The sequence below is a fragment of the Balaenoptera acutorostrata genome, chromosome 8 (assembly GCF_949987535.1).
Source record: "Balaenoptera acutorostrata chromosome 8, mBalAcu1.1, whole genome shotgun sequence".
NCBI lineage: Eukaryota > Metazoa > Chordata > Mammalia > Artiodactyla > Balaenopteridae > Balaenoptera > Balaenoptera acutorostrata.
Genome location: NC_080071.1, coordinates 72,738,125 through 72,763,525, shown reverse-complemented (window position 1 = coordinate 72,763,525; position 25,401 = coordinate 72,738,125). Strand labels below are relative to the sequence as shown.

Genomic DNA, 25,401 nt, shown 5'->3' with positions numbered 1-25,401 from the left:
GCGTAGAGCCCGTGCTCTGCAACAAGACAAGTCACCGCAACGAGAAGCCCGTGCACTGCAACAAAGAGTAGCCCCCGCTCGCCACAGCTAGAGAAGGCCCGCACGCAGCAACCAGGACCCAATGCAGCCAAAAATAAATAAATAAAATAAATAAATTTTAAAAATATTTTTAGAAAAAAGCATTTTGAGTCTTTAAAGATTAATACTGTGCCTGCATATCTGGGCAGTAATGGTGGGTGGAATTTCAGCTCTCACACAGTCCTCTTTTCTGCAAATGTAAAACAGTGATTAGAGAATGAATTAATTTGATAAATCTGGACAAAAGTATTTATATCTAATTGAGATAGTTTGTAGTACCATTTAAAATATTTATGTAAACGAGTTCAAACCGTAGAGTGTTAAATGGAGAAACAATTCTTCCAATAATTATACCCTCAGTGTTAACCTTTGGTCAAGGGGAGATAGAATGCACACTTAACAAGTTATAAGCCAAAATATGTATCAGCTGTTTATTGCTACCTAACAAAGCACCCCAGAACTTTATGGCTTAAAGCAATACATAATCTGTTTCTGTGTACCAGGAATTCATGAGAAGCTCCTTTGAGCAGTTCTGGCTCAGGTCTCTCAAGAGGTGGCAGCAAGATGTCGCCTGAGACTGGAGCTCCACTTCCAAGACAGGTCTCACACATGGTGGGCAGGTAGTGTTGGTAAGATGGTTTCTCTTTCAGCAGGGCTGCTTAAAGGTACCTACAGCGTGGCACTGGCTAACTCCAAGAAACTAAGGCTGAAGTTGTAATGCCTTTTACAGCCTAGCCTCAGCAGTCACACATTTTTCCTACAGTATTTTATTGGGCACACAAGTCAGCCTTGTTTTCAGTGTGGGAGGGTACTAACTATACAAGGGCCAGAAGATTAGTCAATATATTAATGACTAGAAGGATAACCTTAAAAAAACCCGTCAGAAATCTTTTAATTCAGGGAAAGTGGGTTAAGGACATGGGAAGAGGGCAGGACTCAACTTTTAAGGTGAAAGATGACAAAAGGTTTCAGTTGGCCTTCGGTGTAATATGTGCACAATCAGGACCACATGGGCAGGGCACATACACGCACAATTATGTCTGGATGCAGGAAGGCATTGCCATCCACTGTGCCCTACTTCTGGTAGTAAACCTGGGAGAATACCGGGTCCATTTCTGGGCACCAAACATTGAATACATTTTTTAGGTAGCTCCAGAGGGGACATCAAGGACTGGTTTAAATTATGGGAAACATTTCACTTAACAGAGGGAAGAGTAAGTACTGGCAGTGTCCTAATGTCGGGCCAACAGAAGCTTTAATCTCCCCTCAGTTTCTAGTCCACGGCTTACAATCTGCTGTTTGTTCAGAAGGCAGTCAACCACACTCTTTAGAACTATGATTAGAGGAAACTCATGAGCAGAATCCCCTATGAGTAAACTAGTGGGACGTTAAGATGCCTGTGCCATCTGCTACGGGGGCTGCTCGTTTCTTTGGCTTACCTAACGATTTTCAGATGCTCACACAGGTAACATTTTGGGATGAGCTGAGCCCCAGGAGGCAGGGATGCTCCTGTATTTCTTACAGAGAACCATGTGTAATGTTTGTCAAACTAAAGAGCCTACAACTAAGACAAATTAAATACAACTGCCAGACACTATGGCTCCAAGATTATTAAAATTTAACACTTTATTTTTTTAAAAAGGTTATTTTCAAAATTCCATATGTGATTTTTCACCTACACATAGGCGGGGTATAAAGTAATGTGTGAAGAAGTCAGTGATGGAAGAGCCGGAGATTCGTGTGAGCGAGGATTATTCCCAGCTCATCGCAAGCCTCGATCACAACTTTGTCAGCAGTGGAACCGGAAGGGGCAGCGATGTAGGCCACGCCACTCTGAGGGGGAGACAGAGACGGACTCTCAAAACACAGCCTCATGCCAAAACACGTCCAGAATCAACCCCTCACACCCAATAACAAGTGCAAGCTAACAACGATTCACACTGTAGACTGATTTGGTCAAGAGGCAAAATAACGGGATTTGGGTTGTCCACACAACAAAAGGAGAAGTCAAAACAATACTCTAGATGTTACTGATATATCACATCATCATAGCCTGGCTATATAATATAACTCATAGAACTGAAAGATCAGAAGCAGCATCTCTGAAATGGTTGCTGCATAATGACCAAATCCATACACACACCAATCCCATACTTACCCTTTTAGCTCTGTCTACATTGTCCCGGAAAGGAAAGAAGGCATCAGAGCTGATGGAAACTTCACTAAGTTTGTCAACCCATTCCTTCTTCTCTGCCTCGGTTAATAACTCGGGGACCTGCTCAAACAGTGCCTTCCACTTGATTAAATCTTCACCCTATGAGTGGGGGCAGAGGGGAAAGACAGGTTTTACACCATCTTCAGTACTATCTGATACAAATCAGAATGCCAGAAAAACACTTGGGCATTTTTCCTAGGACTTAATTATAAATAATGACTCATTTATATCCAAGTCCATATTTCTAGAACCTTTTTTTGATGCTGTATAACATTTCATTAAGGAAGAAAATTAATCTTAAGTGTACCAAATAAAGACTGTACCATTTATAAGCCAGTTTATTCCAAATATATTTTGTTCTTTAATCTCTAAGTTAAACCTACTGCTTTATATCCCTGTATCAAAGCAAGCAAGGAAACAGATAATTTATAGAAGCACATTTCTACAATAATTAGTCTTAAGTACAGAGTCAGTCTAATAGACCAACCAGAACATGACTCAACAGTATTCATTTTTAAAAAGTACTTCTATTTGGGGTTTAAGCCAAAAGGCTTAAACAATATACTTTTATTCTTATTCACATATATAAGTTCTCTTCCAGGACTTACAGCACAATTTGTTGTGTAATATCAAGCAGAAAAAGCAAATATTAAAGTAATTTTTTTAAAAAGCTGTTGGGGCTTCCCTGGTGGCGCAGTGGTTGAGAATCTGCCTGCCAATCCAGGGGACACGGGTTCGAGCTCTGGTCTGGGACGATCCCACATGCCGCGGAGCAACTAAGCCCGTGAGCCACAACTGCTGAGCCTGCGCGTCTGGAGCCTGTGCTCTGCAACGGGAGAGGCCGCGACAGTGAGAGGCCCACGCACCGCGATGAAGAGTGGCCCCCACTCGCCGCAACTGGAGAAAGCCCTCGCACAGAAACTAAGACCCAACACAGCCAAAAATAAATAAATAAATTAGAAAAAAAAAAAGCTGTTTGAAGCATTTCTTGGTTACAAAGCACACTCTCCAACGACACCTGTTGATCTTGTCATGGATTCCTATCCCTGAATGGACAACCCAGTGGAGTTGACTCGCCCCCTCAGAAGACCACTGAGTTTTTGATTACCAAGCTTCTCTTTGTGTTTTGCATCCAGTACCTGTTAAGCATTTCTATTTCCAGAAACTGGGCTAAATCCTATTCTTTTAGCAGGCTACCTAATACTTGCAATTTTAATGCTCCCATATACCTGCTTCAAAGTAGAAAACATTAAAGAACATGAAATATAACACAAGTACACTGAGTTGTTAATGGAGCTTGTAGAAAACGTAGAGGGACATTTGTTACCTGCTATCAAGTAATTTGTATGCAATGTTAAATACACACCTATCACGTAGTAAGCATCATGACTGGCACTGTGACAGACACCCAAGATGGGTGAAAAACAACTCCTGCCATCAAAACTTATAATCACAGACTTCCCTCGTGGTCCAGTGGTTAAGAATCCGCCTTCCAATGCAGGGGACGTGGGTTCGATCCCTGGTCAGGGAACTAAGAACCCACATGCCACAGGGCAACTAAGCTCGCAAGCCACAACTACTGAGCCTGCACACTCTAGAGCCCGCGCGCCACAGCTACAGAGAAGCCTGCATGCTGCAACTAAGACCCGACACAGCCAAATAAATAAATAAATAAACAAACAAACAAATAAATCTTTAAAAAAAAAAAAGAAAAGCTTATAGGGACTTCCCTGGTGGGGCAGTGGTTAAGAATCCGCCTGCCAATGCAGGGGACATGGGTTCGAGCCCTGGTCCGGGAAGATCCCACATGCCGCGGAGCAACTAAGCCCGTGCACCACAACTAGTGAGCCCGCGTGCTACAACTACTGAAGCCTGTGCACCTAGAGCCCACGCACTGCAACAAGAGAAGCCACTGCAATGAGAAGCCTGCGTACCTCAACGAAGAGCAGCCCCTGCCTGCCACAACTAGAAAAAGCCCACAAGCAGCAACGAAGACCCAACGCAGCCAAAAATGAATAAATACATTTATGGGAAAAAAAAAAGCTTATAATCAACAGGGGAGGTACAAACATACAAAACTAAACCAGTGGTTATAATCTAAAAAGACAGATGATCTGTAGTGTCAGAAAGGGATAAAGAACGCCAAAGAAAGGTAAATGAGACAGAAGAAGTTTAGATTAGTAAATTTAGATAATACAGAACTTCAAGAAAAGTATCTTTTCTCTTTGTAGTAATGAAGATAGTCTGTTACACAGAAAAGGGTAAAGATACTAATACACTCCACCCACACTCAACGACAGCCCTTTTACCTCTCCGATGGTTCCAGTAACATATTGATCGATGGCGTTGGAGATTTCTGCTCTCTTCACTCCAGTTTTAAACTTCATAGAAAGCACTTGTGGGTGATGTCTAAGCCACCAATAGTTTGCCTTATCCCCTGCAAGGCGTGTGCAGTGTATCCGAGACTGCTGTCCAGCTCCAATGCCAATAACCTGAAGAATGAAGAACATGGACGTTAAAATGAATAACAACACGCTTCCCAATGGCTCTTTTGTGCATATTCCCCCAAATCCATCAATTTTGTGGGGGGAAAAGAAAATCAGGCTGAAATAAGAGAAATACAAATAATTTTTAAGTAATTAAAAGGTTAAGTGTAACATGTTTTAACTATTATTTATATGTTTTACCTCTTCAGTGAAATCTGAGGTATGGCTATTAATTAATATCTGGAAGTTTCTAGAGCTCCTGGACATCAGTAGTGAAGCGTGGTCTTGCTGGAACTTATTAGACAAGTAGCCACAGTCTCCCAGGTTTTTGGTATTACAGATTAGCAATCTTGCAACAGTAGGCAATCACCTAAATTCCGAATTTGAAAGGGTCTTCCAGGTCACATGCCAATTAATATCCATCCTCCCCTCCCACTTATGGGCCAAATAATTTAACAAATGGCTAGAGAGGAGCTCAAGACACTATGAGAAGAAACAGTGCTAAAGCCACAGCAAAACCAGGTTTACCCTGGAGCTAGGAGAGGCCCAGGGACGAGCCAGCTCAGTCCTGCATCCTATGGCTTTTAACTAGGAAAAGTTAAATACCTAGCTTAACATCAGATAGTAAGAGATGGTCAATATTTTGACTGTGGTAGTGGTCATGGTCAAACAACTATATAATCTGTGCAAACTGGTCAAACTCTACACTTAAAAAGGGTGAATTTCACTGTATATAAATTATGCCTCAGTAAACCAGGTTTTTCATCATGTTAACTCTTAGTCTACAGATTTTTGGTAAAATGACGTTAGAAGTATAAATAAAGATACCCTTTATGCTGCAAAACGATGGGCTAGTGGGTGGCAGTATGTTCTACTCCCTCTTCACTGGAAATGCTACTGATAGGGACAAGGGGAGCAAAAGAACTAGTTCCCTAGCAGCCATTGTCCCCTAACCCAAAACGTGCCAACTCATTCCAGGCAAGAAGCAATAAGAACAATTTTAATACTTAGTTCCAAAGATACTTTGTAATCATTACTGAGTAAATACTGACAAACCGGGAAGAGAAAAACTTGGCAAATTTTCCTTTCCAAGCAGTCTAGTTCCCAAGACAGATGGAATTTTGGACAAAATCTTGTAAAACAACAGTCCTCCCAAGGTGAGTCTGACAGCTTGGTTACCTGCCCATGCCTGGCATAGCACACGGAGTTAGACTGAGTATACTTGACAGCAATGGTGGCCACAGTGAGGTCTCTGAGCGCAGATTCCGGCAACTAAAAAAACACAGAATGGTAAATGGGGCTTTTTTTTTTTTTTAAACCTTCATTTAACTTTTAGCATCTTATGTGTCCCTTATAACAGACCTATAATATAGTTCTATCCCTCAAATAAGAGAGTGAAATTAACTGTTCATAGGAGACACTATCATATTTTACTGAAAGAATCATATTTAACATATTTGTCATGGAACTCTGTGTGACGCCTAATGCATCACAAACTCAAATTGATGCCATTTTGCAACAAACTTTGGCTTAAGCCTCTTTACGTATCACACTAGATATGAAATACCATAACCACTCCAAAACTGACAAACAGTATTTTCTCTATCACAGTAGCACCGAATAACTGGAGATGTGATAAAATTTATGTTCAAAAAAACCACTGAGAGTAATTTTCACAGACACTACAAATAACTGATGCACATACAGCCAAGACTGCTCAGGAAAAACCAAATTAGGATCATTTTTTGGTTTGCCTAGAATATTCTACATAGAAAGTATTCAAAAATGTATTATGTACTACCGGTTCAAACAGAATGAAACAACTACTATAACTAAAAATGTCCCTATCTTTAATATAAAGAGCAAATACAAATTGAAAAGAAGAATAATGATCTATGTTGGTATGCTAAGCGGACAAAAGATATAAGCACAGCTAACTGATAAATTATCTAACTGAAAAACTGTTAAGTCAGACTTCATCAAAACTAAAGCTTCTGCTCTTAGAAAAGATCCTGTATTAAGAGGATAAAAAGACAAGTTACAGACCATGAGAAAATATTTTGCAAACCACATATCCAACAAAGAACTAGTATTCACAATATATAAAGACCTCTCAAAATTCAGCTACAAGAATAAAAATATAATTAGAAAATGGGCAAAAGACATGAAGAGACATTTCAAGAAAAAGGATATACAGACGGCAAATAAACACATGAAAAATGTCCATCACTAGGCATTAGGGAATGCAAATTAAAATTATGAGATATTGGGCTTCCCTGGTGGCGCAGTGGTTGAGAATCTGCCTGCCAATGCAGGGGACATGGGTTCGAGCCCTGGTCTGGGAAGATCCCACATGCCGCGGAGCGACTGGGCCCGTGAGCCACAATTACTGAGCCTGCGTGTCTGGAGCCTGTGCTCCGCAACAAGAGAGGCCGTGATAGTGAGAGGCCCGCGCACCGCGATGAAGAATGGCCTCCACTTGCCACAACTAGAGAAAGCCCTCGCACAGAAACGAAGACCCAACACAGCCATAAATAAATAAATAAATAAATAAATAAATAAATAAAATATTTAAAAAAATACTTTAAAAAAAAATTATGAGATATTGCTACACACCTATCTAATAAGAAAGCGACAACACCGAAACCTGGTAAAGATGCAGAGAAACTGGGATCGTGCATACGTTGCTGGTGTAAAATATAAAATGATACAGCCTCTTTGGAAAACAGTTTGGCAGTTTCTTAAACTAAATATGCAACTATGATGCCAGCCAGCAAATACACTCCTGGGCCTTTAGAACAGAGAAATGAAAACTATGTTCATACAAAAACCTGTTCACGAATGTACAGTGAATGAAAGTTACAGAAAGGGGAACAGATGAGTAGTTGCCCGAGGTTACAGAGGAGGCAGAGGCAGGAGAGAAGTGAGTGTGGCTATAAAAGGCAACAGAAGCCTCCTTGTAGGGACGGGTATGTTCTGTGTCTTGACTGCATCAATGTCAGTCATCAAGGTTGTGATGCCGTATTAATAGTTTTGCAAGACACTGTCCATTAGGGGAAGGAAATGGAGTAAAAGATACATGGGAACTCTTAAAACTGCATGTGTATCTATAATTTTTACTTTTTAAACTCAAAATTAAAGGCTTAATTAAAAACCACTGTTAGAATGTTTTAAGAGTTTATTATCCTAACGTGCTATTGATGTATTGATAGTATATCCTTGTCTATCTGCATTTGCTCTTTTGAGTTGCCAACTATACATTTTATTCCTTTGGTTCTAAGAAAGATTAATAACAAAAGCCAGCCTTCCTAGCTGCCTACCTTCAAATATAACCCTAGTATCCCGAGTTAGGATCAAGGACTATGAGACACGTCAAGGGGTGGGAGTGAGAGAGAATCCAGTGTAATAAACATGGCACATATAGTTAAAACAAACTGAAGCATTATTCAAGAAAAATGGGAGAAGAGAGAAAAATTCAAGCATGTTCGTTAATACTTAACACACACTCATTACACTTCTCCGGCTGAAACCATTCTAGACCTAATAGTGTAACCTGATGATTCTGAGGCTGGAATATTAATAAAAACCTGTTTTAAAAGAAGGGAGGGGAATATAAAGGAGGATAATACCATCATTCTCATCCTTAGTTAGGTCTCCAAATTTCCATTAAAAATACATATGAACAAGTACAAAAGAATGTAGATAAAAGATTAAAATCAAACCCTTGTAAAAATATCCAAGCTAGCACAGCCAGAGGCACAAAACCTATCAAGTGCTACTAAAGTAATCAGTCCAATACCTATAAAACTACAAGGAAAACTTACAAAAGTAAGAGTCTCAACAGGTAGACACAGTTGTCAGCATGGGTACCTCTAGCTCAATACCCTTTTGGTATTTTAAAAAATACATTAACCAGCCAGGTTAATAAAGTTAAAAAAAAAAAAAAAAGAGCCTCATTTTACTGTGAGCTGCTTAAAAGCATTGCTACCCCAGTACCTCAGGGCCTTGACCAAAGGAGTGGATTCCAAAGAACTGAAAGATCTTTCTATATATGAGTCCTACATGTTCCTTCACTTCAGGGCACCATTAAGTTTCAAAGATAAAAATGAAAGAATAACCAGTAAACCAACAAAGATCATGTCTTAATCACTGTATGTTTATTAACAGAACCATCCTGATAAAGATTTTAAAGCCTTTCAGCATTCTACTTAAAGTCTCAGGACTCAGACCCAGAAACAATAGCCAACTCCTTGTCCACTTGTTACAAAATGACTTCTTCAGAGACTAATCCTTTTCTAAGAACAAATAAAAAAACTGAACACAGAGCTCATAAAATATCAAGTACTGAGAGGCAAGAGGCAAAGACCCCAGAGATAAAGGAAGCAGGAAGAAATGAATGTGACTATGCTTTTCCCCTCAAGGCATTTTCCAAGTTGCAAGGCAGTAACTAAGAGGTAAATGAGCTAAGCCCCGCATAAGTCAACTCTGTAAAGAGAAAAAAACACCATCCAGACCCTCAAAATATCTATATGGTTCTTTCATATTGCGGACCAAAAAACGGATCAAATAGTCAACCTACAAAAGATATGGAAAATTTTATTTGAGACAACCTGAGGAACCCAGGAGACAGTCTCTCAGTGAGCTCTGAGAACTGTTCCAAACAGGTAAGGGCGGAGGCCAGTATACACGTGATTTCGATGAAGGGGCACGTGCAATCAAGCACATTTCTCGACAGAAGGTTACTGCTATTCTAGAGGAACAGACATCTTAGTTAATGGTTTTAAGTGCTTTTCTAAGTATGGGAAGATACAAGAAACTGGGTTCACAAAATCTCCTGAAAGTATCTAACTATCTGAGGGCCAGTTCTGTCAGTTTTCCCAGAGCACAAAGTACCTCATCCTGAATTCCTTTCAGTGGCTGCAGTGGCTAAAGACTTGATTCTTGCAAAACTGGATGGTGGGAGACATTCTTTATTTTACCATCCCCTCCCTTTTGGTCTTAATTTCAACCAAAGTTTGGGAGGCATTTTGTGACTAATTTGTCCCATGGTGCTAGGAATGCTCATTCAGTTCAGGCAAGGATTTCGTTGATAAGCCACTTGATGTGCTATTACTGGACTAGGCCTTGTTGGCAGTAACCAAAAGCCTCTGGACCACCTGCCTTACTAGTCTATTATGGTCCAGGAAATGGTTCCCTCTTGTTGCTTCTTCCCATATCTATAGTTACACTATTATAATCATTGATCTTACAGAAAGATGTATTTGGCCAATCATTTCAACTCCCCTAGTCATCGTTATTTTTATCAAACGCTCAGTCACATATTTGGAAGAAACAGTAATCTTGTAAAATAGGCAGAATAGAAATAAAATAGCTAGTAATATTAATAAGGTCATAAGTAAGTATTTAAGCTAAGAACTTCCATTAGGTGCAGCCCAGAATCTCCCCACGTTGTCTGACCAGTCTGCTCTGTACCAATCACTATCTTTAAGGGAAGTGATATGTTGGCATTGTACATAAAGTTCACCAAAGATGTCTGCATGCACAAGGCAGAGTGGTGGGTCATCGTGACCCCTCACAGGATTGAGAAAGGAATGTTATCTTCTAAGGAGCGACGTGGCTGGCACCAGAAGAAGAAAAATTGAGCTTTATGGTTGAGCAGGTATTTCTGCCACTGAGGAAGACTGGTTAACGCATAATGCAGATGCACAATGCACGCTAGAGGGGAAGGAGGAGGCCAAAGGGCAGAGAAGAAGTTTCATGTTTAAATTTTTCTTGCCTTGCCTTAAAATATGAAATTTTTATTTCATCAATATCCAATGCCCAGCATGCAATCAAAAATACCAGGCATACCAGCAGATAAGACCAGAAAAAAATGAAGTCAGTTACACATCTGAAATACTGAAAAGAAAGTACAGCCAACATTAGACCCAGCAAAAATATCCTTTAAAACTGAAGGCCCAATTAAGGGATTTCAGAAAAACAAGTACTACTAGCTCACCCATTTCCTTATAGTATAACCTTGGGCAAATGTCTTAACTGTCCTCTCTGTCACAATTTTGTGATCTTTACAACAGAGTTGACAGTAGTCACACCCTGCCCAGAGGGAGCTGTGCATATTAATCGATATAATACATGTAAATACAAAAATGAAACCATTTTTATCCTAGGAATATGTCCTTCTAAAAGATGACAACAGGACAATAGCAAAATCGTGACTATGTGAAAACATCAATCACAGCACTGAAAATGGAAACAACTTAAATATCCATCATAGTACATGGATTGCCACATGGCCTTTCAGATGAAGATGTGGATCTATGTTTCCTGATATAGAAACACATTTGTAGCTCAGTGCATAGAAAAAAAGGCAAGTTGGGCTTCCCTGGTGGCGCAGTGGTTGAGAGTCTGGCTGCTAATGCAGGGGACACAGGTTCGGGCTCTGGTCTGGGAAGAGCCCACATGCCGCGGAGCAACTAGGCCCGTGAGCCACAACTACTGAGCCTGCGCGTCTGGAGCCTGTGCTCCGCAGTAAAAGAGGCCACGATAGTGACGGGCCCGCGCACCACGATGAGGAGTGGCCCCCGCTTGCCGCAACTAGAGAAAGCCCTCACACAGAAACGAAGATCCAACACAGCCAAAAATAAATAAATAAATAAAATTAAAACTGACCCAAGGGCACAGATTCCATATAAAAAAAGAAAGAAAAAAAGGCAAGTTACAGATTTATAAAAGACATCACCCCATATATGGAGAATTGAAGGTAAATAACTACATATATACATATGCACAGAAGTTTCTAATATGGTCTTCTGTTCATTTTTTAAGTTCCCAAACTTACTTGACAACTCAAAGATGAGCCAGCTCTTTGCATATCAACCAGTTTTAAATACGGGCCTTAATAAATGCATAAGCATATAAATATTAAAAACAGATCTACTGAATTATTAGTATTCAGTTAAGATATTTTCAGACTTACATCTTTATTCTTGGTAACAATGTTGCTAAATAATGACCTGTTGACGACACTATTATTTCTCTTCTGGCTTAAACGAAGACCAAAGAGAGTTCGAACTTCGTTTTCATCTGGACTGTAAGACTGGTCCATCTAAATAAAACACAAATTTAAAGAGTTAAAAGAGTAAAAAATATGTCTACATCCCTCAAAATTTTTCACTTAATTTATGTTCAAGATATTTCATTATAAGCAAGGCTATATGCATTTTTTCTAACTTAAGCAGGTACAAGATCATTTCAGGATGGGTGTAATAGAATGGCCAGGCACCAATATTTTGCTCCAAAATTTTTTATAGGTTTTATAATCTTATAGGGTTTTGTAACTTATACCAAACATTAGAACCAATGATTCCAACAGAGCATTTCTGGTTTCAGTAACTGAAAGCACTGTACATATGGTTTAAAAAAAAAAAAAAAAAAAACTAAAACAGGTAATACGCTAACAAACAGGCAGTGGCATAAAAACTAACCTCTAATTTTTTTCTAAACATCTATTACAAATACTTAACTAAGATTTAGATTAAAAAGTTAAAAAAGAGTGGGCTTCCGTGGTGGCGCAGTGGTTAAGAATCCACCTGCCAATGCAGGGGACAAGGGTTCAAGCCCTGGTCCAGGAAGTTCCCACATGCCGCGGAGCAACAAAGCCCGTGTGCCACAACTACTGAGCCTGCACTCGAGAGCTCGTGAGCCACAACTACGGGAGCCCGCGTGCCTAGATCCCATGCTCCGCAACAAGAAAAGCCAACGCAATGAGAAGCCCACACACGGCAACAAAAAGTAGCCCCTGCTCGCTGCAACTAGAGAAAGCACGCATGCAGCAAGGAAGACCCAACGCAGCCAAAACTAAAAAAAAAAAAGTTAAAAGAGAAAGAACAGCATTTGTAGTCTGTGTCTTTGTTATTTGAAAAGGAATACGTCATTCACTGCTTTCTTCCTCTCCCAAATTTTTAACTGAAATGATAGTAAGACATGGGAATAACCTGCAAAAGATCACTCTCTCCCTAAACATTTTTCCAAATTTGACAGTATTTCTTCATTTAACCTTTGGATGATCTTTGACTTAGAAAGCACTGATACCTGTAACTTATAAGCAAGCCCTCATATTAATTCTGCTTAGTCTGCATTTTCCTGAATTCTAAAATGGTCCTTTTCCCTTTGTATTATAAAATTTCTAAAACTGAGATGTGCCCGCCTATTAACTGATGTCATAAAAAAACCTCTCGAATAAACAAAATATTGAGGAAGCCCTGGTGTTCTTTTGACACCCTGAAACATGATACTGTCCGGTGGTAAAGAGGTCATGATCAGGGTCAGGCTCAGGATTTGGAAAACATTCTCCATGATGCTACAAGTAATTGCTAATAGCCATAAGTACTTACTACTCTTAATGACAACAACAACAAAAAACAGTTAAGAGTGAAGAATACAGTGGCAGCTAACTGAATGATTAAGTAGCTTTTAAAAAAGCTACTTCTGGGCTTCCCTGGTGGCGCAGTGGTTAGGAATCCGCCTGCCAATGCAGGGGACACGGGTTCGTGCCCCGGTCCGGGAAGATCCCACATGCCGCGGAGCGGCTAGGCCCGTGAGCCACAACTACTGAGCCTGCGCGTCTGGAGCCTGTGCTCTGCAACGGGAGAGGCCGCGACAGTGAGAGGCCCGCGCACCGCGATGAAGAGTGGCCCCCGCTTGCCACAACTAGAGAAAGCCCTCGCACAGAAACGAAGACCCAACACAGCCATAAATAAATGAATTAATTAATTAATTTAAAAAAAAAAAATTAAAAAAAAAAAAAAAAAGCTACTTCTGTCAAGTAGCTTTTAAGAAAGTATTACATTTAGGGCTTCCCTGGTGGCGCAGTGGTTGAGAGTCTGCCTGCTAATGCAGGGAACACGGGTTCGAGCCCTGGTCTGGGAAGATCCCACATGCCGCGGAGCAACTAGGCCCGTGAGCCACAACTACTGAGCCTGCGCGTCTGGAGCCTGTGCTCCGCAACAAGAGAGGCCACGATAGTGAGAGGCCTGCGCACCGCGATGAAGAGTGGCCCCCGCTTGCCACAACTAGAGAAAGCCCTCGCACAGAAACGAAGAACCAACATAGCAATCAATCAATCAATCAATCAATCAATAAATCTTTAAAAAAAAAAGAAATGCAAACTTAAAAAAAAAAAAAAAAAAAAAGTCTTACATTTAATGTCGTATTTTTGTTTTCTTTCCTTGAAAAGCTGACATGGAATCTATGGTGAACCATGTAATTATTGGTTTCTTAAAATGAAGAATAATAACTTTCAATATATGGAATTTGGATTCCACAAATTTTTTTTTACATTAATACCTTCTGAAAAACAGTATTATGAATTTTAACTTTCAATTCAAATAACTTTTTGCTTTATCCATTTATGATCAGACTATGGGCTAATTTCCCTAATGTATAAGAGCTTGAAAAAATTCAACAATCTATTAGAAAAGACAGGCAAAGAACATGGGCAGACAGTTCATAAAAGGGAAGTAAAAACACTCTTAAATGTGAAAAGATGTTCACCCACACACAATGAGAAACTAAAACTGCAATGAGATGCCATTTTCATCTATCTAACTGCTAAGATAAAAATGTTTAAAAACTTGATGCTAGCAAAGGTGTTAGGAAATAGGCACCCTTACACATTCCCATTAAGATATAAAACTGGTTGTACAACCTTAACATGAGCAGCATCTATCAAAGTCACCAATACAGATAGTCTGCAACCCAGTCCTAATTTTATTCTCAGGACTTTCCCTCTAGCTTATTCACTGCAGGGTGTGCGTAATAGCTAAAGACTGGTGACTGGCTAGATAAGATACACAGATACGGGACAAACTTCCAAGACGATGAAGCAGTGTGCATTTGTGTCAATGGGGAGAAAAAGAAGAAATGCAAATGCAAATATTTGCTGAATATGTATAGACTACCTATTTCAGGAAAGGTGAGCAAGAAATTGAAACTATTACTTTTAAAAAAGGTAACAGAGTGGCAGAAGGGAAGGATGAGGAGACTTCATCAAATAACCTTCAATACCTTTTGAATAGGAAACCACATTAAATATATTATTTTTAAAGAAATGAAAAGTAAGGGTGAGAAAGCTATCTTGATCTTAAACCCAAAAAATTAATAGGAAGAAAAAATTTGCAGGGTTAAGGATAAAAAAACCATAGTAAAGAAGGATAAATTAGAAGGGTGTCAGTATAAAGGAAAGATTAAATATGGGGAAAAAGAGACAAAATAGAAGAGCAAATTACTGTTTCAAACATGAATTGCACTAACCTGAAGAACACAGTAGTTCCCATTTTTCTTTTTAGAAAGTAATTTCAAAGCTTCGTCTTCATATCCCGGGGCAATAATACCATCAGATACCTATATGTGTATTAAATATTAATTTCTATTTTAAAAAATTAGAGAACACCTCTTAAATGATCTAGAGATAATTATCTGTCATAAATAATGCAGTAGCAGTTTCTGGTTTCTGCCTCCACCAGATAATACAAATACTATACTTGGAAAAGGTAAGTCTATGCTAGAATACAACTTTCTACAGCTGATCTTATCTCATTGGCTGTCCTTTTGGTTGTCTGTTTCAATTTTAACCAAGAATATATGAATGATTCGCTGTAATACACGTATCTTAGGAAGAAAAATGATTTTTTACTCTTCTGTTCACGGGGTGGTTTTGTACCAGAAAGAGTATGTTCTTCTAATTCTGGCTCTGCCAAAACCTGGCTAAGTGACCCGAGGCAAGGCAGGCTCCTCAACAGCAAGAAAAGCGGTCAGAGGAAATCAGATTTAACACATTATAAAGATACGAAAGTCACAGCTCACACCCCAAAGCCTCATGCTGTAACCTGTAACACAGCATGCCAGCTCCACGGCAGCTGGGGAGGGTAGGGGTGATGGTAAGGATCCCTAAAGCAACTAAATATTGTCAAGTCACAGGCCCTGTTAGCCTTAACTGCTAACTGTTTCCCTCCGAGGCACCTGAGCTCCTTCATTCGTCTTACTCTATCTCCCCAGCCCCACCCCCACCTTTCCGGAATGCCTGCTTGGTACTCAATTGATGGGGGTTAGTTTTTTAGAGTAGTTCATAATTCCCCCAATATACAGTCTTCTTCATTACAGACCTAATGAAAGTTTACAGCCGGGTTCATTATTACATCACCATCCAAGATAGCATCCTCTATTCTTCAGAAACAGTAACTCTGGCATTAAGACAATGACTACTAGAAAATTTTAAAGAATTAAATATATAAAAGTTGATCACAATAGCCAAATACAAATATTATAGGTTATGGTTTCAATAAACACTATGAACAAATTAAGCTCTACTTAGTTATGCATGGGACAAGATACAGAATGTCCACTAACCTCTCTAGAGATAATTCTGGCAGTAGGGACATCACAAGTATCAGATAATGCAACAAAATCACCAAAGGAAGACATCCTATCAGCTCCTGTAAATAAAAATTAAAACTTAGTATTTATCACAGATTATCCATCCTTATACAGAAAAGGGTAATGTTCAACAAACCTCAATGTGATCATATAAAATCTAACTTGACTAAGATTTAAACAATAGATTAGTAAGTCATTTAACTGAAATAATCAATAAGAAATATTCTTTCATTTTACCTCCTAGAGCAACATGCAGCAAACTTTTTCTGTAAAGGGCCTGATAGTAAATATTTTTTAAGCTTTGCGGCCAGGTGATCCCTGTTCCAACTCCAAGATTGTGGTTAGCAATCAGCCACCGACAATACTATGTGACCCTATTCCAACCAAACTACATTTACAAAGCTAGGTGGTGGGCTGGATTTAGCCAATGAGCCACAGTTTCTTAACCCCTGTTGTAGAAGGTAAACCATGAGAAAGTGTCTCAATAATCTCCCATTAATTTTACAATATTCACAGGTTATTAAGCTCATGAATTAGATACCTGTGAATTATATAAAATATAACTTTAACCAAATTCAGTGTACTTAAATAATCATACAATTCAAATTTAGCAATACAAATGCATTCAATAGCCTAATCTGAAACTTCATGCACCAAATTCCAATTGTGCTTCCCTTTATTACATTAAATACTAAAACTAACACACACTTTTATAAACAAATTTATTCCAAGGCTCTCATAGAGTCATTCTGAAGTATTAATGAAAAACAAATTAAGATAATTTGAAATCCTATAACGAAACAAAGGATATTACTACTTTAAGATAAAATATTACTTTTCCTCTCAAACAAAAAGAACAACAGAAAAAGCGCTATTATTCTTCTGACCTCTTGCTCTTGCATATGCAGTGGATATGGGTGTGAGGGTTTTGTACATATCATAGACCATGCAGACTTTGGCTTCATCTTCACTGAGTGGAATTGCAACAGCAGCGCCTGGTATAGAAAACCATAAATAAACCAAAAATCTCAAGTTACTTATCAATTCCTAAATCAGGACATTTTTCTAAACATCTAGTCTAAAATATCTAGTCTATATAGCATAATTTCTAGTGCTTGGGCCAAATTCAACAAAAACCTGTTTGACCAGGTAATTAAATGCCAAAAATATAACTGCAGGGGAGGGTGAGGCGGGGGGAATCTCTTCTCCAGCCTCTGAAAACAGAGCCACTGTCTTGAGTCTGCCAGCACCAGGCGTGTGTATGAAGCTACTTTACTTCATTACTGACTCTCTGCCCTGCTTGATATCACACACCGTTTATTTCCCTGCCACTCCCGTTGTTTTAATATCCAAAAACTATCTGAGAACTAATTATGTGTTGAATTGTCAGTAAGTGATATAAATAACTCAGCTGTAAAGCTGACTTAAACATAGAAGAAAAAAGGTCTCTCATACAATGGCCTTAAAAGCTAAAAGTGCCATAAGAACAACTTCTTTATGTCTACTCAGTTAAATTTGCAACCATGTGGAAAAATGTTTAGTTTAGTCATACTGCATTAAGCAATATCACTTTTATTTTCTAAAACATGTTTCCACTACAAATAAAACTATCATCTGACGTTCCTGTCTCATAATAGTGTTACACATTATATATATGTAAAAGATATGTGCACATGGTATCGTTATCAGATTTTATCCAGTTACTACATTGATATTATTATTAACAAAAGTGGTTTCAGACTTCACAGAATGTCTATATTCGCTTTTGAGTCTTGTCAAACTTCCAAAAAGTTTTTTAAAAAGTGTATTTTGAACAGTTCCAGAGAATCCCAGAGTGCAGTGCTTTACCTGCCGGGCTGACATGTTTGAAAGAGGCAGCGGCTGGAATGCCTAAAGCTTCTTTGAGTTCCTTCACCAGCTGCCAGGCATTCAAAGCGTCACACAAGTTTATAAATCCAGGGGCTCCATTCAAAACTACATACAAAAATATAAATACACATTAACAAGCCAGGTCAATAAGATCAGATATGTGTACATTTCCTAGAAAAACTTTAAAAACACATATATAAAGATTGCACAAATATGTTTCAAATAAAGTAAAACGAAGAGGCAAACAGATATACACGAACATAGAAGAACTTGGTGAGATTGAATAAAGCACCTGAGTCTGAGCCCATCTTAACAAACACACACACACCACAGAGGTGCAGGAACACACACGTGTGCACACACCACTGGTAGACCAAAGCCAGCCAATCCACAAATAAATCAACAGAGAATTCAGGAACAGGAAAAAAGTATGACTAGACTAGTGATCATCAGGGATCCACTTCAGTACAGAAATAAGATCAAACAACTGTGGCAACTTTACTGTACAATTTATAGTATAAAATTTAAATTGTAAGTCATGTCAGTTTAAGAAATAATGTTACAAACTAAAGCAAGAGTTTAGTGGGTGGGAGAGATGGAGGGAAAAATGTGTGTTGGGTTTTTCTTCTTTTATACCAGACTCGGTAGACTCAGTCTAAAGTTGAAATGCAGTTAAAAAGGAGACTACAACTTTTTCACTGCCTATTTTCTTAACAGTGGCAGGATTTTTAAAAGCCAAAATCTTGTGAATAAACATTTATAAGAAGTTCAGCGCACACACAAAACTAGTGGGCCACTAATTAAAAACAACTTTATAATTTCATTTCCTTTGTGTTATCTTGGATAGCAGATAGTTTTAAAAGCAAAACCTTGCCAAACATCTACTGAGTGCCTACTACAATGTTAGGCACTGTTCTAAGAATTTGGGATATTATCAGTGAACAAAACAGTCCCTCCCAAATTACTGTCATCAACAATCCTCTTAGATAGCCTCATCCAACAGAGGGCAGACAGCAGAAGCAAGAAGAACTACACTTCTGCAGCCTGTGGAACAAAAACCACATTCACAGAAAGATAGACAAAATGAAAAGCCAGAGGACTTTGTACCAGATGAAGGAACAAGATCAAACCACAGAAAAACAACTAAATGAAGTGGAGATAGGCAACCTTCCAGAAAAAGAATTCAGAAAAATGATCTTGAAGATAGGCAACCTTCCAGAAAAAGAATTCAGAATAATGATCGTGAAGATGATCCAGGACCTTGGGAAAAGAATGGAGGCAAAGATCGAGAAGATGCAAGAAATGCTTAACAAAGACCTAGAAGAATTAAAGAACAAACAAACACAGACGAACAATACAATAACTGAAATTAAAAATACACTACAGGGCTTCCCTGGTGGCGCAGTGGTTGAGAATCTGCCTGCCAATGCAGGGGACACGGGTTCGAGCCCTGGTCTAGGAAGATCCCACATGCCGCGGAGCAACTAGGCCCGTGAGCCACAATTACTGAGCCTGCGCGTCAGGAGCCTGTGCTCCGCAACAAGAGAGGCCGTGATAGTGAGAGGCCTGCGCACCGCGATGAAGAGCGGCCCCCACTTGCCACAACTAGAGAAAGCCCTCGCACAGAAACGAAGACCCAACACAGCCATAAATAAATAAATAAAACTCAATCCCATTTCTTCCCTCCCTTCCTCCCTCCTTCCTTTAAAAAAAAAAAAATACACTAGAAGGAATCAACAGCAGAATAACTGAGGCAGAAAAATGGGTAAGTGACCTGGAAGACCGAATGGTGGAATTCACTATCACGGAATAAAGAAAAAAGAATGAAAAGAAATGAAGACACCCTAAGAGACATCTGGGACAACATTAAACACAACAACATTCGCATTATAGGGGTCCCAGAAGGAGAAGAGAGACAGAAAGGACCCAAGACAATATTTGAAGAGATGATAGTCGAAAACTTCCCTTACATGGGAAAGGCAACAGCCACCCAAGTCCAGGAAGCGCAGAGAGTCCCAGGCAGGATAAACCCAAGGAGAAACATGCCGAGACACATAGTAATCAAATTGACAAAAATTAAAAACAAAGAAAAATTATTGAAAGCAACAAGGGAAAAATGACAAATAACATACAAGGGAACTCCCATAAGGTTAACAGCTGATTTCTCAGCAGAAACTCTACAAGCCAGAAGGCAGTGGCATGATAGATTAAAGTGATGAAACAAGGGGCTTCCCTGGTGGCTCAGTTGTTGAGAGTCTGCCTGCCAATGCAGGGGATGTGGGTTCGAGCCCTGGTCTGGGAAGATCCCACATGCCGCAGAGCAACTAGGCCTGTGAGCCACAATTACTGAGCCTGCGCGTCTGGAGCCTGTGCTCCGCAACAAGAGAGGCTGCAATAGTGAGAGGCCCGCACACCGCAATGAAGAGCGGCCCCCGCTCGCCGCAACTAGAGAAAGCCCTCGTGCAGAAACGAAGACCCAACACAGCCAAAAATAAAAGAAAGAAAGAAAGAAAGAAAGAAGCTTTCATTTAAAAAAAAAAAAGTGATGAAAGGAAAGAACCTACAACCAAGATTACTCTACCCAGCAAGGATCTCATTCAGATTCGATGGAGAAATCAAAAGCTTCACAGACAAGCAAAAGCTAAGAGAATTCAGCACCACCAAACCAGCTCTACAACAAGTGCTAAGCGAAATTCTCTGAGCGGGAAACACAAGAGAAGAAAAGGACCTACAAAAACAAACCCAAATAAATTAAGAAAATGGTAATGGGAACATACATATCAATAATTACCTTAAACGAGAATGGATTAAATGCTCCAAACAAAAGACACAGACTGGCTGAATGGATACAAAAACAAGACTCACATATATGCTATCTACAATAAACCCACTTCAGACCTAGGGACACATACAGACTGAAAGTGAGGGGATGGAAAAAGATATTCCATGCAAATGGAAATCAAAAAAAAAGCTGGAGTAGCAATTCTCATATCAGACAAAATAGACTTTAAATTAAAGATTATTACAAGAGACAAAGAAGGACACTACATGGGCTTCCCTGGTGGCGCAGTGGTTGAGAATCTGCCTGCTAATGCAGGGGACACGGGTTCGAGCCCTGGTCTGGGAAGATCCCACATGCCGCGGAGCAGCTGGGCCCGTGAGCCACAATTGCTGAGCCTGCGCGTCTGGAGCCTGTGCCCCGCGACGGGAGGGGCCGCGATAGAGAAAGGCCCCCGCACCGCGATGAAGAGCGGTCCCCGCACCGCGATGAAGAGTGGCCCCCGCTTGCCGCAACTGGAGAAAGCCCTCGCACGAACCGAAGACCCAACACAGCCAAAAATAAATAAATAAATAAATAAATAAATAAGAAAATCCTTTAAAAAAAAAAAAAAAAAAAAAAGAAGGACACTACATAATGATCAAGGGATCAATCCAAGAAGATATAACAATTGTAAATATTTATGCATCCAACATAGGAGCACCTCAATACATAAGGCAAATGCTAACAGCCATAAAAGGGGAAATCAACAGTAACACAATAATAGTAGGGGACTTTAACACCCACTTTCACCAACGGACAGATCATCCAAAATGAAAATAAATAAGGAAATGCAAGCTTTAAATGACACATTAAACAAGATGGACTTAACTGATGTTTACAGGACATTCCATCCAAAAACAACAGAATACACTTTCTCAAGTGCACACAGAACATTCTCCAGGATAGATCACATCTTGGGTCACAAATCAAGCCTCAGTAAATTTAAGAAAATTGAAATCATATCAAGCATCTTTTCTGACCACAATGCTATGAGATTAGAAATCAATTACAGGGGAAAAAAACGTAAAAAACACAAACACATGGAGGCTAAACAATACATTACTAAATAGCCAAGAGATCACTGAAGAAATCAAAGAGGAAATAAAGAAATACGTAGCGACAAATTACAACGAAAACACAACAATCCAAAACCTATGGGATGCAGTAAAAGCAGTTCTAAGAGGGAAGTTTACAGCAATACAAGCCTACTTCAAGAAACAAGAAAAATCTCAAATAAACAATCTAACCTTACACCTAAAGGAACTAGAGAAAGAACAAATAAAACCCAAAGTTAGTAGAAGGAAAGAAATCATAAAGATCAGAGCAGAAATAAATGAAATACAAAGAAAGAAAACAAGAGCAAAGATCAATAAAACTAAACACTGGTTCTTTGAGAAGATAAAAATTGATAAACCATTAGCCAGACTCATCAAGAAAAAGAGGGAGAGGACACAAATCAATAAAATTAGAAATGAAAAAGGAGAAGTGACAACAGACACCACAGAAATACAAAGCATCCTAAGAGACTACCAGGAGCAACTCTATGCCAATAAAACGGACAACCTGGAAGAAATGGACAAATTCTTAGAAAGGTATAACCTTCCAAGACTGAACCAGGAAGAAATAGAAAATATGAACAGACCAATCACAAGTAATGAAATTGAAACTGTGATTAAAAATCTTCCAACAAACAAAAGTCCAGGACCAGATGGTTTCACAGCTGAATTCTATCAAACATTTAGAGAAGAGCTAACACCCATTCTTCTCAAACTCTTCCAAAAAATTGCAGAAGAAGGAACACTCCCAAACTCATTCTATGAGGCCACCATCACCCTGATACCAAAACCAGACAAAGATACTACAAAAAAAGAAAATTACAGACCAATATCACTGATTAATATAGATGCAAAACTTCTCAACAAAATACTAGCAAGCAGAATCCAGCAACACATTAAAAAGATCATACACCATGATCAAGTGGGATTTATCCCAGGGATGCAAGGATTCTTCAATATACGTAAATCAATCAATGTGATACAGCATATTAATAAACTGAAGAATAAAAACCATATGATCATCTCAATAGATGTAGAAAAAGCTCTTGACAAAATTCAACACCCATTTATGATAAAAACTCTCCAGAAAGTGGGCACAGAGGGAACCTACTGCAATATAATAAAGGCCATATATGACAAACCCACAGCAAACATCATTCTCAATGGTGAAAAACTGAAAGCATTTCCTCTAAGATCAGGAACAAGACAAGGATGTCCACTCTCACCACTATTATTCAACATAGCTTTGAAGTCCTAGCCACAGCAATCAGAGAAGAAAAAGAAATACAAGGAATACAAATTGGAAAAGAAGTAAAACTGTCACTGTTTGCAGATAACATGATACTATATATAGAGAATCCTAAAGAAGCCACCAGAAAACTACTAGAGCTAATTAATGAATGTGGTAAAGTTGCAGGATATAAAATTAATGCACAGAAATCTCTTGCATTCCTATACACTAATGATGAAAAATCTGAAAGAGAAATTAAGGAAACACTCCTATTTACCACTGCAACAAAAAGAATAAAATACCTAGGAATAAACCTACCTAGGGAGACAAAAGACCTGTATGCAGAAAACTATAAGACACTGATGAAAGAAATTAAAGATGATACCAACAGATGGAGAGATATACCATGTTCTTGGATTGGAAGAATCAATATTGTGAAAATGACTATACTACCCAAAGCAATGTACAGATTCAAAGCAATCCCTATCATATTACCAATGGCATTTTTTACGGAACTAGAACAAAAAATCTTAAAATTTGTATGGAGACACAAAAGACCCCGAATAGCCAAAGCAGTCTTGAGGGAAAAAAACGGAGCGGGAGGAATATCAGACTCCCTGACTTCAGACTATACTACAAAGCTACAGTAATCAAGACAATATGGTACTGGCACAAAAACAGAAACATAGATCAATGGAACAAGATAGAAAGCCCAGAGATTAACCCACACACCTATGGTCAACTAATCTATGACAAAGGAGGTAAGGATATACAATGGAGAAAAAACAGTCTCTTCAATAAGTGGTGCTGGGAAAACTGGACAGCTACATGTAAAAGAATGAAATTAGAACACTCCCTAACACCATACACAAAAATAAACTCAAAATGGATTACAGACCTAAATAAAGACCGGACACTATAAAACTCTTAGAGGAAAACATAGGAAGAACACTCTTTAACGTAAATCACAGCAGGATCTTTTTTGATCCACCTCCTAGAGTAATGGAAATAAAAACAAAAATAAACAAATGGGACCTAATGAAACTTAAAGGCTTTCGCACAGCCAAGGAAACTACAAACATGCCGAAAAGACAACCCTCAAAATGGGAGAAAATATTTGCAAACGAATCAACAGACAAAGGATTAATCTCCAAAATATATAAACAGCTCATGCAGCTCAATATTAGAAAAACAAACAACCCAATCCAAAAATGGGCAGAAGACCTAAACAGACATTTCTCCAAAGAAGACATATAGATGGCTAAGAAGCACATGAAAAGATGCTCAACATCACTAATTATTAGAGAAATGCAAATCAAAACTACAATGAGGTATCACCTCACACCAGTTAGAATGGGCATCATCAGAAAATCTACAAACAACAAATGCTGGAGAGGGTGTGGAGAAAAGGGAACCCTCTCGCACTGTTGGTGGGAATGTAAACTGATACAGCCACTATGGAGAACAGTATGGAAGTTCCTTAAAAAGCTAAAAACAGAATTACCATATGACCCAGTAATCCCACTACTGGGCATATACCTAGAGAAAACCATAATTCAAAAAGACACATGCACCCCAATGTTTATTGCAGCACTATTTACAATAGTTAGGTCATGGAAGCAACCTAAATGCCCATCGACAGATGAATGGATAAAGAAGATGTGGTACATATATACAATGGAATATTACTCAGCCATAAAAAGGAATGAAATTGGGTCATTTGTAGAGACGTGGATGGATCTAGAGACTGTCATACAGAGTGAAGTAAGTCAGAAAGAGAAAAACAAATATTGTATATTAACGCATATATGTAGAACCTAGAAAAATGGTACAGATGAACCGGTTTTCAGGACAGAAATAGACACAGATGTAGAGAACAAACATATGGACACCAAGAGGGAAAAGTAAGCTGGGGGGGATGAATTGGGAGACTGGGATTGACATATATACACTAATATGTATAAAATGGATAACTAATAAGAAACTGCTGTATAAAAAAATAAATTAAATTAAATTTAAAGAAAATTCAAACATTAATCTGTTTCTCTATACTTCTTCCAAACAATAAAATGCTCTTTGAATTTAAAAAAAAAAACCAAAAAAACACAAATTACTGTCATCATGGAGCTTATGGGTGGAGTTAGAAAGGAAACAAAATGCGCAATAGAATTATACAATAGAAAATATTAAGTATTTACCCAAATGAGTTGAAA

At 38.8% G+C, this 25,401-nt stretch overlaps 1 protein-coding gene across 1 annotated transcript in view; it reads right to left on the bottom strand.

Moving 5' to 3' along the window:
* Window positions 1-1,679: 1,679 nt before the first annotated feature.
* ATIC (5-aminoimidazole-4-carboxamide ribonucleotide formyltransferase/IMP cyclohydrolase) overlaps window positions 1,680-25,401 on the bottom strand; it is a 33,459-nt gene continuing 9,737 nt past the window's right edge. Inside the window, exons 8-16 of the mRNA XM_007187874.2 lie at window positions 18,061-18,186; window positions 17,100-17,207; window positions 16,186-16,271; window positions 15,091-15,180; window positions 11,756-11,884; window positions 5,959-6,051; window positions 4,603-4,785; window positions 2,237-2,392; window positions 1,680-1,911 (exon numbers count right to left, since the gene is read on the bottom strand). Coding sequence (XP_007187936.2) covers window positions 1,792-1,911; window positions 2,237-2,392; window positions 4,603-4,785; window positions 5,959-6,051; window positions 11,756-11,884; window positions 15,091-15,180; window positions 16,186-16,271; window positions 17,100-17,207; window positions 18,061-18,186 — 1,091 coding nt within the window. The 3' untranslated portion in view covers window positions 1,680-1,791. The remainder of the gene's footprint in view (window positions 1,912-2,236; window positions 2,393-4,602; window positions 4,786-5,958; window positions 6,052-11,755; window positions 11,885-15,090; window positions 15,181-16,185; window positions 16,272-17,099; window positions 17,208-18,060; window positions 18,187-25,401) is intronic.